The sequence below is a fragment of the Hetaerina americana genome, unplaced genomic scaffold (genome assembly GCF_022747635.1).
Source record: "Hetaerina americana unplaced genomic scaffold, ioHetAmer1.1.p SCAF_12, whole genome shotgun sequence".
Lineage (NCBI taxonomy): Eukaryota > Metazoa > Arthropoda > Insecta > Odonata > Calopterygidae > Hetaerina > Hetaerina americana.
The window spans coordinates 18,893,366-18,913,825 of record NW_027286292.1 but is presented as its reverse complement, the minus strand read 5'-3'; the positions used below and the strand labels follow the sequence as shown (position 1 = coordinate 18,913,825).

The following is a 20,460-nucleotide window of genomic DNA, read 5'->3' as shown; positions in this document are numbered from 1 at the left end:
TTGCCATATAATTATGAAAGTTACTCAATAAACGGAAGTCCGGCTGAGAAAACTTGAAACAAAGAATTAAAAACGCACTAGACTATTGCTTTTTATTGCGGATAGCCACGAAAGTATTCGTTTTTTTCTAGCCACATAGTATTAAAAGCCAATGCTAGCTACCTGTGTTACTAACAATCACATTTAAGCGACGCAATATGACGATTTAATAAGAGGGTATTAATTGATCTGAAAGATAAATTTCTCTTGTGGGAGACGCATTCAGGTCATATTGTTTTTGTCTATCTCCGTAAACAGAAATTGAGAAGCCAAGTGAAATAAAGGGTATTTAACTTAAGCAAAATATGCTTCATTTCCTAAAGCTTCTAAACCCTTTAAGCTCTGAGAAAGCTTTATGGTAAAAAGAAATGGTTTGTGATATAGTGGAAAAAATTTCCGGCTGAATGAAAAACTCCGCATTTTAATAGGCCACATGTGGTTTGAAGGCCACCGGTCCCCCCACTTCTGTTGTAGATTCACATGGGCAATTATCTCTTTCGACAGTCCCTTATGTAATTATACTCCGGCACTGCGGATATTACGCTTGGGATCTTCTGGTTGGCTGAATCCCGTTCTATATCGTACACATTCGCTGTTGCGCTGTGACGCTCACCGCGTGGGACAGCGAACGAAGGGGGAATGTGTGCTTCCTTCGAGCTCTCGGACCAAGCCGTGGGGGCGAAGAGCTGGCAGTCAGAGGAACAAGCGCCGCTCTCTGCGGAACAGCCCAGTAAACGGACTCTAACGAGACTCAAAACGCTCGCGTGTGCTCACTTTGAGATTACTCTATCAACGGCGAAATGATAACCAGGGCAAATCCCTTGTGCTGTCACCGCAACCCATTGAAAGCCACTTTCCTTCGTTGAGAGGGATGAGGTTACTTTGAGAACTATTAAGCTTCGTAGTACATTAAACGGTAAGTAGAAATATTACCAATTTTACACAATCTCATTTGTAACATAATTCCAGATATTCCGCTGCATGTAATAATATGAAAAATTCTCCTCACCCAATTTTACTTTAAGTTTCATGGCTTAGCTAATTTTGGTCACTAAGTTCGTGTTTTACTTCTCTTCTCAATCTTAATTTATCTTATACGTATTTTATCCGTGCAGCTAAGATGGTTTCCGCTATAATTCATGGTTACCCGGCTGGCATTATAGAGATAAGAAGTTTCACGGAGGCTCACAGCGTTTCCTGATCCTCGCTCGGATCTTTCTAGAAATAAATAATAAGGGAAATCTTACAAATGTAAACACGATAAAACGAATCGATAAGTGTGCTGAAATAAGGCCGTGCGCGCCGAGGGAACCTTGAATCCCTCGTCTAGCACAAACGAACGCGCGATCCTCTCGACTCTTCCCGACCACTGCTCTGGTGACCCATTCACACGTGGGAAAGTTTCACGAGCGGGGAGGGGGTGAGTGAGGGGAATAATGTCGGCATTCAGAGACGAGCCGTCGCGTAGGGAGTGCGGCTTGACTTCATCCCTTCCATTTTTTAAGACAAACGCTGCATTACAGACTGAATGGGAGCTTGGTTTGCTCAAGAAGGCAGTGGTTCCACATTTTCTTGGTTTTGTGCTTTGCTTGGCGTGAAAGTATGCCTGAGACAGTGCTTTTTACGAGTCCCAAGTGGCGCTCCACTCTCTACAATACTTACTTTTTGATTTAATTAACAACGTGGAGGGATTACCCATTGACGAGTGTAGTGGCTCGCAGCGGAGGAAGTTCTCAGAGAAGAGATCTCGATGAGACCTACGTAGGAAGTTGCCATGAAAGTGAGTACCTTCAAAGTACCCTTTCCTTGACTCTAGAGTGAAATATACTGCCCAATTGCAGCTTAACTTCATACTCCCTAAACCTTCATGAACTGAGATTTTGAATTCGTTCTAGTAATAATCATGAATTAACTTTACTATATGATGGGATGGTTTAACTTAATTTTATTTTTCTCATTATTTCCCATCATTCATTTTGACAGTTAGAACTTCTATTCAAGCATTCTTCCTACCACAAAACGAATAAGGATTACCCAAATTTATAGGATGGATAATCGCTGCGCCTAGTGCATTATCAGAATTTCAAATGTTATCAAATCCAGGTTCAGCCGTGCGACATCATATTCGCGTGGTCAAAATATTTTGTAACCTAAAGTTAGAGAATTCGATGGCAACATCCGATAAACTCACCGTACTTTATACATTTTTATTTATTCTTGAAAGAAAGAAAAAAAAAATTTGAAAGAAATTCCAAAAGTAATATGTTTTTAGAAGAGTTGCATTAATATTTTTTTTTATTTGTAGACCTAATTACAAAATTAATCTCGGACAACGGTTTGTCTCGATGGTTTATAATATTGACGTAAATAGACTTGAATTGAGGATGTACCAAAATGATTCAAAGTAATGAAAATAGGAGCATGTAAAAGAGCTTTGCTCCACGTGAAGGAGCCAACGTGCTCCACGCAAGTGAAATCCGTTTGAATGTAATCGCATGACCAATGCCTAGTTGAATGTCTGAATCTGCATGCATGTCGTGCAATCCACCTAAGGGTCTATGCAAATAGTGCGCAAGGGAGAGGAAATGAGTTTCCAGGAATTAGATTAGGGATGCGGACCTATAACCTACTATCAAACAAAAAATAGTTCGAAATGTTTGAACGCATCTTTACTTTCTTAGAAATTATGTTTATCAAAGAGATGGTGCATAAGTAAGAAAAAAATCTTTTTCTGTCAAGCTAAAGCCTGGTTTTCATTCCCAACAGCATCAGCTCTCATATGGCCAAAGGCTCAGTTATCCTCCAAACAATACCTTTCATTCATATCCGCACACATGTTGAAGGTAATATGATTAAGATACGCTAAACGTAATTATCATAGAAGATTTGGGTTGAAATATCATGCTACTTTTGTTAATGTGATATATTTTTAATTCACTGAAATTAATTCAATATTGAATCAATATTTACATTTGAAAAAAATATTTTAGCATTTTTAATGAGCAAACATGCTGTTTGTATCAAGCAATTACACGTCAATTCAATATGTGGACGAAATATACGAGCTCTTTTTACGAACAAAAGGTTTTCCAGCAGAAAAGCAATTTTGAATTAATTCCATTTCGAAGTGAATATAGCATCGGATACGAAGAGATATAACAATGAATGGTTTCCGATAGAGATTAAGTGAAAGTATTAGTAAAATCCGATCGTGTGTTTTGAATGGCGATTGAAAGTAATGAGGATTGAAACATGCTTAGGTTTTTTTTCTAAATTTCCAAAGGGAAAACGAAATTTAAAACGACTGTATTTTTGCAATAAATAGGAATTAAAAAGGGAAAATTAAAACGATATGGCGAAAGAGTAGTTATTATTCTTTTCTCCTGTAAAATTTGTTTACTTAAATCTTTACACTTCTTAATCATCGTGTTTTCTTTCACCAATTGGTGGCGCGACCTTGAATCTGTCATTGAATTTTCAGTTTAGCACCACCAAACACCGGAATGCTGAAAGGTACATCAAAGAGACTTAATAAAATCCACGCAGGGTGTGGTCTGCCATATTCGTGAATGTGATTAATAATAAATAGAGGAAAAGCAATCTATGCGCATTAATGATCTGGAAAAATTGAGCCATTGTATGGAATGTTTACCGATAGAATTGAAGGACTGCACCTATAGCAGCAACTGTAATTTTTCTAGTTTATTTCATCAGCGAACCACTTTCGAATAAACTTCAAATATCAGACCACTTGGAATTCAGGGCCAAAATATCAGAATTTCTTGTCCCTGTTTATGTTTGCTTCCCTTGACAACAATCGTTAACATTATGTTGTTGAAATGTTCCCAATTAATTTCAATGGCGTAATTTCCATTATGAACTTCTGGCAAATAAATCTTTTTTTAATGAATCAATTTTCAACATATCATCAATTTCGATTGCCTCAATACTAGTTCGTGAGACGATTTGAATCCAGGAATATGAGAGATATAGATAATATAAAATATGAGCATTAAAATCAAATCGTTTATTTCTCTTATCTTATGGCATGCTGAGTTGGAGGGAAATTTTTATAACTATTATATTTGACATAAATGGCGTAAGACCGGTGTTTTTATTAGTGAGGGGTCGATACCAATTTTCTTGATGCTCAACACCGAGTCCGATATCCCTAATATTCATTACTACCTGAAACTCCCATAACAGCTGTTAAGGATAACATTTTTTGTGAGCATTTGGTGCATAAGTAAGAAAAAAGTCTTCAGATGTTGGAAAAGCATCACCTATATAAATGAAATCACCATAATTATACCATATATAAATACTACGATAATTATTGAATAATCGGGTTAACTAACGTTTTTAAGGAATACTTGGAAAGTTTTCTTATGATGGTCGTGTTCAAAATATAATTATAATAAATAAAATAAAATGATTACTCTAAATATTTTAAAAGTTTAAATTGTCTCTCTGCGCATAACATTTTATCTTTAAAAATAAAAAAACAGTCATTTGTGAAGATTGCAATTTTCATCACTTTAGCATACAGTGTAATAATGTAACCATACAGAATACACCCTTCAACTACTTAAACTAGTTGATCTTTCGCATTCTGTTGCATTCAGTATTATTCGAATATTTGGTAACGGATGATAATACATATATAATACAACTAAAAATAGTAAGTCTATTTTTACAATGTAATCCTTCACAATGAATCTGTGGAATATGTAAATATGATCTATTTGTCCAGTTGATTACGAATTTATTCCAGATGGTTTCCGAAAATAGTTTTTCCCACTTTTACCCAATAGTCTTCTACTATTAAAATTTTAAGATCCCTTCTAGAAACACCTTCAGTGTGCATAGCATGCAGATAATCACCTTATATTCTAAAAGTAAATTCCTAATATATATGCTGCTGATTTTATAATATAGTATTCAAATGACCTATAATTTAGCTCTAAGGATCGCATGTATAGTTAGTATTTAAATGAATGATTTGTAACACCCCACTTCATGTTCATATTAAATTAGATCAATTTTAACGCCAGTACCCTATGTTTCCATGGATTTAACACGGTATTTATCATGTACATGAAACATACATAATAGATATGCCCTGCGGGGATATCAAATTTAATGAATATTGCTTTGACTTAACTTAATATTTTTTCATCTAAAGGACCTATACAGCTTCTGGAATGAAATTTCCTTAGGTCGATAAAATAGGAACTAAAATAATTAGGTAATTTATGTATTTGCAATTTTTTACATTTTCGGTTAGCTTCTTCGGGAAACCGAGAAGCAATTCAAATTTCTCTCCTTATTCTAGTATTAGGTTTTCCAATTAGGCGTAACAGACAGCTCAATATTTATAAATAGTAAATGCAAAGTAGCTCTAAGATTTCTGAGTTTCCTGAGGCTTTTGCTTAGAAGAGTTAAAACATGTACTTTACTTAGCGCCTTCAGTTTTTAAGTTACTCGATGTACAGGTAGAAACAAATTAATTTTATATCCTCTCCCATTGTATGCAAATTATTTACGTTGCACCTGCGGGATGATATTAAGTTGCCATCGTCTACAACCTTTAAGTAATGTATTTAAGCACACAGTATGTATTGCCCAATACGTATCTCTCACCAACACCCAGGAAACTCAAACTTCGTTTTACTTTGGAGCACGGATCAGCATTTTATGTCTCCAGTTCTAAAATATTACTTGCCCCCGGCAAGATACATTTATAAATGAATCAAACTAAACCTTTTTCAAATCTAACATGCAATAATTTAATTACATCAAGAGTAAACGAAACTGAATAAAATTGTAGAATCATTAATGGGGGCTCAACATGAGCCTTAGGCAATCACAAATGAAAAATAAATATCGGTATTTTGACCAAAAAGGCAAGAATTAAAGATAAATAAATACCATTACAAAATCTAAAGGAGAAAAGAGCTCAAAAATAAATAAATATTTATGGTAAAACAAGAATAATAAACATTAAAAACAGACCAAAGTAAATTGATTGGTTTTTATGGATTGCATTTTATGTCCGCCATCTCATTGCCAAATTATTTGGGCGGTGATTACAAAATGTTTTATCCAACATGTGATACGTTATTTTAATCGTGAAAAATAGATGGAACGATTTTGATAAAACCGACTTTTTTATCTCTTTTGGCGGTTATTTCCTACGATTTCAAATTAAATAAGTAATGTCTATAAATGCTATTTACAAAAATTATTTACTATGTAGACTTTTCGGGATGCAGTCAATATTTGTACCATTCAAGTAAATATATACACGGGAGATAACCGATTTTGCTTCATTTGGAAATTCTTCAAATCATTTTCATGATTTTTCATCTTTTGCGTGAAAGAAACATATTTGGGGCATACCAATTGATAGGGAGTATTAATCTATGTTAGAGCAAGAAGAGTTTCAGCTAGCATCATGAATACATGCATGCTGTAAATATTGCCATTCAAATGGCTGAGTTCATGCACGTAACGAAATTCAATAAATTTAAAAAGTGAGAATAAGGAAAGAAAAAAGAAAGTATTCATAAGTATCTCCATCCTCAGAAAAATTTTGTATTACTCGATTGATAGTTGATACCGACTATTTATCGCGACATCATATATCCCATCCCAAGTTTACCTGCCATGAAAATTTAAAAACTATATAAAAATTTTGAGTTGATCATGCTCAGTTATCAAATATTACGCATTTCAGGCAATTTATGGCGTATTTTCATATCAATTTACTTGGCAATATTCATAAAGACGACCTAGAACTTTAAATTTCATTCGCTCTTGTCATTCACATTCCTATGACGTGAGTAATTGATCTTATGGATAATTTGGTCACGACGTATCTTTCTGACTACAGTACATTCTCACCCATTTGTTTTCTTCGTGGCGATAATTCAATTCAACCGCACTCCATTGTACTACGTCGCTATCTATGAACCAGTGCGCGTCGCCACTTACTTCTCTTATATCAATAATACGGAGGGTGAGTGAGAGAGAGAAAACATGGAGGCAGAGCGGGCCGCCTATCTCTAAGCTCTCAAATCCTCCACAGACGCCCGCACGCAACAGCAGGAATAGCACTGATAGCACGCAGACCCGCTTCATCCGACCTCCTCTCTCCCGGCGCGTTCGTGTGTTCCCGCCAAGTGGATTTCAAGCTCTGGTGCAGCGCACCTCGTGCTCTGAGCGTCAACTGCAGGGCGACCCCATAATGCTGGTCGCGTCGTGATCCCGAGAAACAGCGGTGAGTTATTAGTTTGCGAGCGCGGGTTGGCAGGCATATAGAATCCATCCCCGAGTCCATTCCGCGGCTAAGTCGGAAGCAAACAGCGCCACCAAGAGAACGACGTTGGCAACTAACCACATTCCATGCCCCTCCATCACGTTTAGGATGGAGGGCCGCTTCAAGACGTTGTATCAGTTCATGTCAGCGAGGAGAAGGGTGAGTGCCATGGTATTTGTTAACTGAAAAATGATTAGTCAAATGTGCGAAGTAGTCGACTGATATGGCTGTAACTATAATTTACATATAATTTATGGTCATGCGTTTGCATCATTTTTCGAGATTTATTGTATTATAACAGTATTGCTTGAACACATTGTATTGAAGCACATACCTTGAGCATTTGTGAAATAATCCAAAACACTCGATTCCTCCACCGAAACAAATATGTACATTATTGCAGTTATTGTGACCGATCTCCGGATTACGATATCGGGAACTAATTTTTCATTTGTTGAATTTTACTAGAGGGACAGTGAGGAAATAAACTAATTCAATCAAGCAGTCATTTTATCTTAGGATGCCCTAGTGAGCCAAAATATGCCACCTAATGGTACATATATAATATGCCACCTAATATTGCAACAGTGATGAAATCATGGTCGCGGAAGTGGAAAATATACTATATATTTATCTGTGGAATTGCAGTGTTTTTATTTGTCTGAGCACTGGGAAAATTCTACTTAAGTTTCAAAGTTTTAATCTTAGTTTCATATGAATAAACAGCCATTGGTTTTTACAGTAAATTCGAAACAATAAATGTATCAATATTTTACCTTTGCAACCAGTGTTAATTGAGTTCCCATTTGTTATAGGTAAATATGTCATGAATCAGGATGTCGGTCGAATTGTCCTTTGACTCAAATACGCGACTTACATAAATTGTGCAATATCGGATATCTATTGCATTTCAAGGAAACAGGTGAAATACCTAAATCAATCGACTATTTCGTTCAATCTTTTTAAGTCCACTCCACAAAGAACATTAAGTAAATTAAATGCAATATTGATTATTCTCCGTCAATGTTACCATGTATTGAAATTGTGGGGCTTGAGAACCTGTGGAGAGATTCTCAGCTTTAAACGTTTGACATCTTAAAAAAGAACCTTCTTCTTATTCCTCAATGCGAGTATTTCACGAGATTGGTTTGATGCGGACAAGGAGTTGCGCCATCATATCATCATCAAACCGGAAAAGCACTCGCGAATGAACCCTGATTCCAACTCGCAAGTGCGATTACTTCCTCTGGGTTAATTACGTGTTTCGTGCCTTTATATATTTAAATATAATTTATGTACTTATGCATTAATTAATATGTATAACAGAGTCCCCCAATCGCAACTCATGTCTTTAACGTCAGGACGTTAATTATAAAGCTTATGACGGATGCAATCTACTTGGAGGCGTTAACCGTTTCGATGCCGTAATTTATGTACCGCAGAAAAAATTTAATATATATATATATATATATATATATATATATATATATATATATATATATATATATATATACTCGTATATATATATATGGGTCGCGGCAGTCCAGGGGGTAGAGCGTTGGACTACTGACCGGAGGGTCCCAGGTTCGATTCCCGGGCAAGGCACTCTGGGCACCTTCAGCTCCACCCAAGCTATGTGATTTTTCGGGTACCAGGTCTTCCTGGGAAACCATAACCGGCACAGGGAACTGGCCCGTCGGGCTTAGTACTGGGTGAACTTTACCATCACCTACCAAACCGACCCTCGGGTTGATTACTGTGTTTATGGTTTATGGTATGTATATATATATATATATATACAGGTATATATATACCTGTGTATATATGTACACATAATATAAATGATCATGTTATCATGCCTAAGACTTTCGTTCCTCTACTACTAGCGAAAGAAAAAATTATTCTGCTTTGAAAACATTTGGCTTGAAAAGGTTTTTAACGGAGAAAGCCTTAATGAGGCACGCAAAGACATTTTTTCTGTGTAATTGGCAAGCATTTCTCTATCGCGGACCTGTAAGAGCGCTGTGCCCTTGTGAATGCCGAAAGTGTGCTGAATACACATTCACACACACACATATATACACACACACACACACACACACACACACACATATATATATATATATATATATATATATATATATATATATATATATATATATATATATATCTTCGCTCTTCGGCGACGCACAAATTCTGAAGACGACAGCCGAGTCGTCGAAACGTCAAATAACATATACTCAGCGAAATAAAGCATGGCGGATGTCCAATGCTTCTCAGTCTCTTCATGCGACACACTTGACAGGTATTCCGGATATTTATACTACCCCGCTAATCTGCTCTCTGGGCTGCCACCTCAACTCATCCCATTCCTAATCGCAAGGGGGCGAAAGCGGTAGACGCCCTGCAGCAGCGAATATCGGACGGAGTGGATAGAACCGATTCCTTCGGATGGCTGATGACGGAAAAAGACGATTGGAGAAGCAGGGGTGAGGAAAGACGGGACGAGTCGACCAGAGCAGGCGTCGAAACTGTGAAGGACTGCCAAGGGCGCATATAGCTGTTTCCCGTCATATCACAATGAAGCACGCGTTTCCATGGTTTAAAGTTTAGTCTCTATGCATTTCGACTATATAAGAATGATCGAAACATTAATTTGGGTCCCCTGCTCAAGGTGCATGGCTGAAAGCGAAAGGTATCCTCAAGTGAATAGTTCCGTCTGCAACACTTTGGCTTTGACTTCAACTCCTCTGATGTTTAGCTTGGGAGCTACATACGCGTACTTTTAATTTTTTAGGAAAAGAGAATGAGGGATTCTGCGTCCATGCACTCAATTGAACGGGTGGGAAGGGATGGGATGGTCTGCCTCAAGATTATTACGAACAGCCGTAGTTAATAGCCTTTAAACATCTAGTTAAAATGCAACTGCTCTCCCAGTAGACCATGTTTTAAATCAGAGTGCCCTTGATTCCGAACATGCTAAACGATCGCCAAGTGCCAGTCAATACTTCTAAAAATAATTGGAATATGTTTTACTTTCTATTCTAAAGCCTCCCAAATAATAGAGCTATTTTGTTCCCGTGAGTTAAGGGGAAAAGAGTGTCTTTTCTTTCTAAAAATAATTTTCTAGATTATATATATATATACAGAAGCAATACATATTTACAATTATATTAAGACCACCACTTTCATGAATTCCTTTCTGGTACTTGTATACCTACATTCACCGGTAAGGTACAAGCAGTCACTGGTAAATTTATTCAACTGCAATTCATTGAAATTTACTGCTGTTCTCGTCATGCTAGCTTTCAATCATTACTAATGTGGGCCATCGTTATGGACTAAAAGCAGTGCAACCTATGCAAGCACCGCTTCCCATTTGTTTTCATAAATATTCTACATTTGGATAAAAATATCAAATCTGTGAAACATAATGCCTTGAAAATAGTCACTTATGCTCTGCCGAAATTTTATCTCAAAAGAACTTGCCGCTGTCACGGTTTCCCCTGACAAGTGAGCAGTTTCAAATAAAAAGAAATCTTTACGCACTGATATTTTTATTACCCCATGCTTTGTTGCATAAATTTAGGAATTGAAGAAAAATAATTCTGCAAGAAAAAGCAGAAAATTGTTGGCGATGATTGCTTTCTATTCCAAATTTATACAATACCTTTTATTTCCTTTAGAGAAGCAGAGCATCTGAAGTTACAATATTCTACTAATTGCATTAGTAGACAAAACATTAAGCTCATTAGCTTAACGGTTTATGTAGAGAGGTTTGCCTTCCACAGCGATGTCAAAATTTGTGTTCTGGTAATCTGGTTTTCTAATGGCATAAAATGAAGCATCTTCTTCTTTTGTCTTTTGTAAACAACTCTCTAGCAACAGGTATGGCAATTGATCGTTCACTCCAATCAGACAGCCAAGCTAGAAATAGTTTGATTTTTCTTCGCAAAGATTAATAGCTTAATAAGGGCTGTCCAGAAACTTTAATTTCTGGGGATATTCTTCGCGTCTCTTTAGTAAATCACGCTAATTACCATATTTTTATTAAAAATCGTTATTTTCTTGTGTCATATTTTCTTTCGGCACTTAAAAACAATTCGTTTGCCTGCGCTTCATATCTGACCTCAATTTTCCAGTAGTTTTTAATTAAGTTCATAAAATCTCCCAACAATAAACTCTGATTTTTTGTGCATCGCGAATACGTACCTGAATGACAAACAGTGACAAAAGAGTACTATCAACAAGTTCTCGCCCAATCTCCTCCGCCTTCGTGATGCTGTTTGCCGCAGAAGGCCAAACCTTGGGGCGATGTAAAACTGGCAGCTGCATCATGGCTATGCTCCTGCTCATTCATCGCACCTGACCCGGATTTAGCTAACCTCTGGAGGGAAATTCAAACTAGACAGCCATAATCGCGAAAATATCAGTACTTAGCGGTGCCATAGAACCTAATCATAGGCCCATAAGACAAACCATCCAACTAAGTATATAAGGTCAACGATTTAAATCGTTTTCGTTACTTCTCGATCACAACGGGTTACAAAGGATCCTAATCTATTCCCGGAGTAAATTCCTCCGTGTTGTAATAAAGTGATGGATTTAAGTCAAGTGTTACGGACTAACATGCATCCTAGAAGCGAAATATAATGGTTTTATATAATATAATTATTTCTCGTGAAAGGAGAGAGAAATAACATAAGAATTAATATATGAGGACTATAGCAGCTTTGACACTTAGCATTGTATTCTACACTGTTCTTTAGCAAAAAAATAGTCAATATTCTGCTGGCACATGCATTGCTGTTTTCTTTAGCATTAACTGTGTATTTTAATTAATATGTATTTTCAAGGTAAACAACAAGTTTTTCTCTCTCCCAAACTCGAGTAATAAAAATATGTACTTTCATGAACTGACCGTGTAGGTGTTTCTGTAAAATTAACTAAAATTTTTATTCCTGGGGTTGGAAAATTCCCCGAAACACCTTAATATTTTCATAAATCGCGAGCGTCATATTTTGCAAGATTATTAACTGTAAGATTTTCTGAGTGATAATTAGGAAAACCTCTGGTAATTCTGAATGGCAGACGAAAATGACGACATTAAAAGGGTCAACGCAAGATTTGCATATGCTTCAAACGCTTAGCTTAATCTTCACTTCAACTACCCTCCAACACTTTCCATCTCTACCGCCCCTGAAACCCACTGAACGCATGACAGTAACTCACATAATTTTTGGCATGGTGAAATACCCCTTGCGGATTTTTGACGAAAAATGTACATCAATGCAGATCGTAATGGCAGCGTATACCTGATCTGTGGGTTATAAAATTGCGGAAAATCAACGAAGACTAATAGCAGCTCTCGCCATTCCAACTTCCAGGAACCTTCAATTAGTGGTATGTCAACTCGGCGCTTGGCGGTTTTTGCCACAGGGATGTAGCCAAAAATGTTGGGAAGAGCAACGGGAGGAAAGGTGGAAGTGAATGGGTTAATAAATAATGAAAGAAATAGAGGGGAATGAAGTGGATCGTAGAATAGATGCCGGTCGAACAACTTCAACGAAGATTTGAAAGATATTATTCAGTTCCCAAAATTTATCGGTATCTTTGTCCACGGATAATGAAATGATAGGACAATATCTCGTTGTCAATTAAAGGAAAACCAATGCTCTAAACTACTTTAAATAGAGATAAATATTTTTAAACCCAGCGGCTTGCTGAATGTTGGGGGTGAAGGTAATTTAATTGAATAGGATAAAAGTATAGAGAGGCTACATAGCTGGGATACCAAAGTCACAGTTTTCAACATGAAAGTCAGTTTGATAGGCGAGCTCACCTAGTGCTAAGCTCGACGGCGTATGAAATTCACCCATCGTGGTAGTGGGCCCAGTTCCTTTCGTTCAGCCGTCTATTTTCCTCAGATGTTCCAGAAAGATTTGGTACCTGAAAAATCATACAGCTTGTGTGAAGCTGAGGGTTCCCAGAAGCGTGCCCAGGCACTCATGCTAGTCATCCAACACTCTACCTCCTGTAGTACAACGTCCCTAGCTGAGATAACTGAAACAAACGATATCAGACTTGAGACCAAATGAATACGAAGGCATTGAAGTGTTATCTGATAGATTGATAAATGTTTTATTGAAGATCTGTATAAAAATCGTCCTACGGTTGATCATCTTGATAGCTAGAAATTATTTAGCGATTTTCTCGATCAAGGCTAAAATTCCAACCAATTCATATGGCAGGTAACCTCGAAATTGAATTATCAGAATCGTATTAATTATTATTATAGTTAATTGATAAGACTATGTAGGATATTCAGCTCATTCTAAAGAACACAAAGAATATTTTCTCGTTAAATGAATTGCTTTAATAAAAAATACAACATAATTCTTCAGTTTTGAAAAATATCTATTTATATGCATTGCGATATATCGAGAAAATCGTCAGTCCAACATTAGGAGGGTGTGGCTCAATTACAGGATATAATAAGGTACACTTTGTGATTCCTCAATGTAATTTAAAAGCTTATGACCATGGTTTCGACTATTAACATCATTTTTGTTTTCCTCAGGCGTAACTTTGTGGAATTTGCATAACATATTGAAATGTAACGAAATAATTGACTTTGTAATTCCACCCACAGGTAGTGACCTGATGATGACGTTCAACGACGAAACCTGGGTCGTGTTTTTAAATAAATTGTGTGGAATTACAAAGTCAATTATTTCATTACATTTCAATATATTAACATCATCATCACCCGATGATGATGTTAATAGTCGAAACCATGGTCGTAAGCTATTAAATTACATTGTGGAATCACAAAGTGTACCTTATTCAACAAAAATGTTCAGCTAATTCCAAAAGGTATCGCTGAAAACCACCAACTTTATTTCTTTTTTATATTAATAAAAAATAAAGAGAAATACAAAATTAAACATTTTAAGCGTGGCTGACGATAAATCTCAAATTAAAAGCATCAAAAGATGTAAATTTCTATTTTAATGGGGTTAATTTTTAAAGGTTTTAAGTGCTAATATAACTGGAGCCCAAACACCAAGGTTCTTAATTGAACTTGAGAAAACCTCTTGGATTGAGATTGGAGGCAGGAATGTTTACGTAAGACTTACAAAAAGACGACGTCACCCACTACCATGGAATCGTTCAAAGGAAAACCATTTTTTGTCGTTCCTTAAAGGAGAGCAATTTCGAAAATACTTCATTTAGTAAGGAAAGATTATGTATGTTATAGTCGTATTTTAAGTATAGGCTTACACCTACACAATGAATCAATTTCAAGAAATAAGGATTGGGTAGATATGTGCTCCTTATCTATCAGATGTATTGGCAAATTACTATTCAGAATATACTCATTAATTAAATAATTGTGAGGAAATCTTTATCTTCTCAAGCCAAGCGATGTACAAAATGACCTTTTCATTAAAACCACATATTACATATAAAAATAATTAACAAAGAAAAAATATGAATCTAGCTAAAATGAAAGCATACGCAATCTTTCACAAAAATTCATAAGATATATACTATATACACACATTATTATTCACGTCCGTGCGACTTTCACAAAAGTGTTTAATTCTATGCATATATATAAAATCACGAAAATATTAATTGTTACTCTAACTTTTGAATTGATACCTTAATTGTGCGTGCTAATTTGTAAATCAGGCAATGGTATCTTGAAGCAGTATCCACTCCTTCAATCAAGTATTTCGTGATGCCACTCAGTCTATCTATAAGTCGGAAGGCATTTTTTTTAATATTGACTGTAATACTAGTCACGCTGTCCACAGTTCATTAACTCATTGAAAGTTACCGGAGAAGCATTGATAGCCAATATAATATATATATATATATATATATATATATATATATATATATACATATTTATTCATTTGTTTATTTATTTATGACATTAATAGACGTATGTATATACTCTGGAGAAGAGCTGAACTAAATATAGAAACCCAAAGAAAGGAATTCACAAATATTTTTGACGTTCCGACAGGCAGGCCGTCATCTTCATCATTATCGTCATGACTGCCTGTCTGTTGAAACGTCAAACATATTTATGAATTCTTTTATTTTTCTTTCTATGTTTATTTAAGTTTTAGTACCGGCAGAAATCAAAGGCAATAACAAATATTTAAAAGACGGCGTTGATTTTAATCGTGCCCTTATTTCCACCCTTTGCCTGATATAGGGTTACTTTCGAAGGAAATTATCCTCTCTCACCAGTTATTTTCCCAATACGGCTTGAGGAGTTAAAACTTGGAACCTTTTTTTGAGAAAGACGTTTTGAAAGGTTCTATTCTCCTCCAACTGATCCTTTGTCCTCCGCGGACGAGGGACCAAGCGGTTCCGGAAGGGTGAGAGCCCCTCACAGCCCAGGGGTCCCGCGGAATCCAGGGCTTGGGGAGAGAAAGGAGCCCAGGGAAGTGTGCGAGCCGCTTTCTGTGAGTTGCTTGTTGCCGGGGTATGGGAAAGAGGCGGGGCAGGGGTAAGTGGAGGGAGAGACGATCCAAAATCCCCCGAGTGGGCGAGTGGCCGTGCCCAGAGCTTGCGTGAGTGTGTGCGCTCGCGTGTGTGAGTGTATATTCATGTGCGTGTGCGTGCGTATATTCATGCACATGCGTGTGTGCGTGTGCGTGCGTGTGTATTCACGCGCCCCCTCGCGACTTGCGGGGATCCCTTCCTTCCGACGCAGCCTGCCTCCACCGGAAGCAGTGCTTGCTTTCCCAGTTTTGAGGCTTTTAAGGAACGGTTGAGGAAAAAGAATAGCGAGAGAGATGAGGCACTGGAACTGACAAGATCGTCTCCACTGCAAAAAATTGAATGGTGTCACGATCCTCGTGTATTTTCTCACGAGCGGTTTTTTTTTATTATCCCCCACCTTTTTTTCAAAGAAATGCCGGAATGGCCTCATTTTTTTCTCCAACAGTGCCGTCGGGGAAGACGGCTTTTCCACAGCACATTTTTTTCCTCGCTTCTGTATACACATGGAGAAGTCTTAATGCAATAACGTTTGAAGGATGGGCTTAGGAAGAGAGTTAAGTTCACCCTCCACCGTCCTAGCTCCTATCTGGTTTTTGCAAAACGGCATACCCCATTGGGAGTAAATCGATTTTTCGTCTCCCTTAGCGAAGACGACGGAATCGGTTTGGTTGAAACGTTTCGATTACATGGTTCCCATGGATTCCCACTGTGGTTGAAAGAAATTTGAGCACACCAACGGACTCGCTGAGAATGCGGTACCCAGCTTTTCGACGAGATTCGCGCCAAACTTCTTCTTCCCCATCAAATAACTCGACTGCGAGAACTAGGGGAGTTTTCATTCATGCCGGAAGCTGTAATTTGCGTCAAACCATATAAAGGATACCGAACACCGGCTTAGTTGAAAGGAGGAATATAATGGCAGAGAGTAATGGCCTCCGATCATTTAGTCAAGATATTTTTACATGAGCACATTCGTTTCCACATATCAGAATAATAAAATTGGCATCAAGGCATTTATGTTCGATAGACACAGACACAGGACCCCATAAAGTCAAATATTTTTACATTTAATTCATGAAATATTTGTAGTTTCTCATAAAACTGTACTCCAACCTACATAACGGCAAATTAATTGGTTAAGCCAAATAGCATGCCATTTTTGGTCACTTGGTTATAGCACAAATTTTATTTGGCCGTGCCAAGGAAGACATAAATGTCTAGTACACGCGGTGAATATGAAGTAATTGATGATTGGGTTTCATAAAATCGTAAATGTTGAATGAGAAACGAATGGGAGGTGAAAAAATGTGGACCGTATGAAAGAAGGATCTTCGCTGGTTTGATCATATTGAGGGAATGGATGGCAGTCGAACCAGCAAAAGGCGGAGATAAGTGCTGAGAGAAGTGCGAGTGATATGAGAGTAAAGAGAAAGTGCGAGTGATATGAGAGAAAAGGGAAAGACAGAAATTCACAAGTGATCGTGCCAAAAACACTAAAATAAGGCGTAATAAAAGCTTCAGCAGCAAAAAAGATTGCGTGAAAGGATAATTAAATATGACGCAGGCGTAAGCAGTAGGCAAGGGTATGGTAGGTTGGAATAAAATGGTAGAAGTGACGAAGTTTTCTGAAACGAACTGCAATTTTGTGATTGTAATTGAACTACAATCAAGTGTTTGGGAACCTTTGGGGAAGGTTTAAATTAAGGTATAAGCTAAAATACACCCTAAGTCCGCCAGGTTTATCAAAAATTATATGGAAAAGAAAGAGAGAGCGAATTGACGACTACAAAAATTAGGATATGAGTTGCTCCAAGCACGAAGGGACTACGACTTTGAGAAAATCGAATGATACTTGATTTTTGGCCTCAGTAAAATTGTTAGGCCACACATTTTATCGGCAGATCAAACTAATTATAAAAATTCATAGAAATAGACTACCGCATACTGGATATTTTTAATGCGATCCCCCCCGTTGAATGATTAGCGATCATGATAGAACCAAAAATATGTATTCCAAAAAATGTGATCAAAAAATCTATAAGCGATTTGAATGTTCCAATTGAGAATGATGAAAATACCTGCCAATGATATAATAAAGGCCTTAATATTTCTTGATAGACTCTCATGTAGGTTTTACAAGGGATGATGTAAATGTTCAACCGTTTTTTATTGTGTACGACTACTAAAGCACTATGACTTCAATATTCACTATTTACATTATATATTATAAATGGATATGATGACTATTCAAAATTATGCATGTTTTATTCACACGTTAACTAATTGGATGTCTAATACAATGATAGATGGGGTTACTAAGAGTATCGGTAATCGTGAATGAACCAGGCCCAAATTTCAATATTTTTCATACGATTACGATTTTTCATTATTTCATACGATGGTAAAATCATATACGTATTAGTATTTTTAAATGACTTTAAGGAATCTATTTAGGGTAAGACCATGAACTGTTGCAGCAATATTAAACTCCAGGAATTGCTTCACAGTTCACATCATAAATTTTTCCGAAAATGTTTATGTTCATAAGTGAAATACAAAGTATTATTCGTGAAAAGTTGTTAAAAAAAAGTGATATTGAAATGACGAAAAATTGTCAGGGTAGAATGATGCTGAAAACTGAAAAGCTAAAAACTATTCGTCATAAACATCAAAGTTCGCAAGTTGTTTGTCAGCAAGATTTAAATAAATTATAACAATACGTCACAAGACACATAAGTTGCAGTAATGCAACTAAATTAAAGAGCAGACACAATTTCTGAAGACTATGAAGATGCGAATTCTTTTTCCCGAAGCAATTTAATCCCATCACATGGAACTATTATTTTCTGATACGGGAGCACTTTTACCATGGTTTTTTATTCATACATAAGTTAATCTTAATAGTATAGTATATTCATACTCGAGGTACTCATAGTCATTAACAGCGTGTGATTGTCTTTCGCATGTAACTGTGTCTGATCAATGTGGACCAAGTTTTCGCTCCGCTGCATGCTGCATCATCATGCCTAATTGAAATAAGAGGGTAAAATGCCGTTATTTTTTAGCGAGAATCTCTTACTTACTCACTTCCAGCTATTCAACTTGTTTTAGCTGTGACGGGTTCGTAGCCTTTACTCAGTTCGGTCCTCCGATATTCTTGTCCTTTGTCAAAATGCTACTTCCCCAGGGACATTTTCTTCCTCGGATTTCGAATTTCAAAGGCACAATAAATATGATACCGCGTCCTATTCCTCCGAATGACTATCCTCACGATTTGCCAATCGGTGCAGCACACGTTGAAACTGTAATACTCTTCACGCAACGAGACCCGAAATTTGCGATTAGAAATACTATCACAAAAAAATCTACGCTCAAAGGCCAGTAATTAGAGTGGACCAGAAATTATGCATCGGAATACTGTAGCTTTTCATTCTCCACTTTATTGTCATTCGTGTACTAGACCTGATAAAATGCCGTCTTTTCCTTGCAGAAACTATAAGTAAGACCGACTAAATTGCTTATACGCAGTGAATTTGACGTACTAACAAGACTTTTAGTTCTGAATCTATTCTGAAAGCATAATTCTTTTTATTAGTAACGCTATATGTTTTCCACCTAGCATTGAATAGCATGTAGATATCTTATTTCAAGCTTTTAGGAGCTTATTAACTAAGTTTACTCTAAAGATATAGCTGCGTGTACTAAGGACCTCTTCAATTTCAACAAGTTGAAGAGCTTGCCTATCTCAGAAGTGTTCTGGATCAAGATGAACAATGAAGGAGGGATAAAAGATAAGGAATTAGATTAGGTAAAGAAGCTTTTACAGAGAGGAGGGATTTCACGACAGAGACGGTGAGTAAGAATGTTAAGAAAAGGCGCTTCAAAACTTTGATATCGACGGTACTCGGACTTGTGTCGTGCCTGTCAGCGGGAGAGGCAATAATTCACCTCACCTCACGAAATCCGTACAGAGTGAAAGGCAGAGCAGCGGTAAGGTATACAGAATAAGATCAAACTAGATAGAATAGGGACTTGGAATGTTATGTAGATATTGAGGATATGAAAATTAGAATATATAAAGTGAGAGATGAGAGAGTAAATAATTTTAGAGCTACACGAAGAGAGATGGAGGGATAGGGGGGATCACGATAGTGATATACAGTGGAGGGGAAAGAGCCAGCGAGGGCTGACGACAATATTGGACAAAACGGTAGGCCGAAGCGCGGTAAATATAGAGTAAGTTACTGGTAGAATAAAATTAGCAGCAGTAAAAGCTGAACCAACGAACTTGGTCATTATTTAGGCCTACGTGCAACAAGAAATCATGCAGAGGAAAAAGTCGATAGGGTATACGATCAATTGGAGGGCATAATCGTGGGTATTTCTGGTAGAAAACCCCGTGATTGGGGACTAAAACGTGACCATAGGCGAAGCAAGAGATAGTGGTGATGTGCGGGACTTCGGTTAAGGGGTGACAAATAAGGCGGGTGACAAATAGAGCAAAAGAAGCATGACGGAAGATGCAATGCGAAGATATGGAAAGTCTGCAGAGGAAGGGTGAAATCGGTGCGCTA

At 37.0% G+C, this 20,460-nt stretch overlaps 1 protein-coding gene across 5 annotated transcripts in view; it reads left to right on the top strand.

Annotated features, from left to right (window-relative positions):
• LOC139685725 (galactosylgalactosylxylosylprotein 3-beta-glucuronosyltransferase S-like) overlaps positions 1-20,460 on the top strand; it is a 212,620-nt gene that overhangs the window by 26,357 nt on the left and 165,803 nt on the right. For 2 of the 5 annotated variants that reach the window (XM_071582764.1, XM_071582762.1), the window contains exon 1: positions 752-955. The exons of 1 other annotated variant lie outside the window; for it this stretch is intronic. Coding sequence is in view for 2 of the 4 variants with exons in the window: in XM_071582758.1 (XP_071438859.1) it covers positions 7,469-7,519 (51 nt within the window). In the remaining 2 variants the exon portion in view is untranslated. Of the gene's footprint in view, positions 1-751; positions 956-1,506; positions 1,820-7,380; positions 7,520-20,460 lie in introns of those variants that run through there. 2 more of the 5 variants (XM_071582761.1, XM_071582758.1) reach the window with 2 other exon arrangements.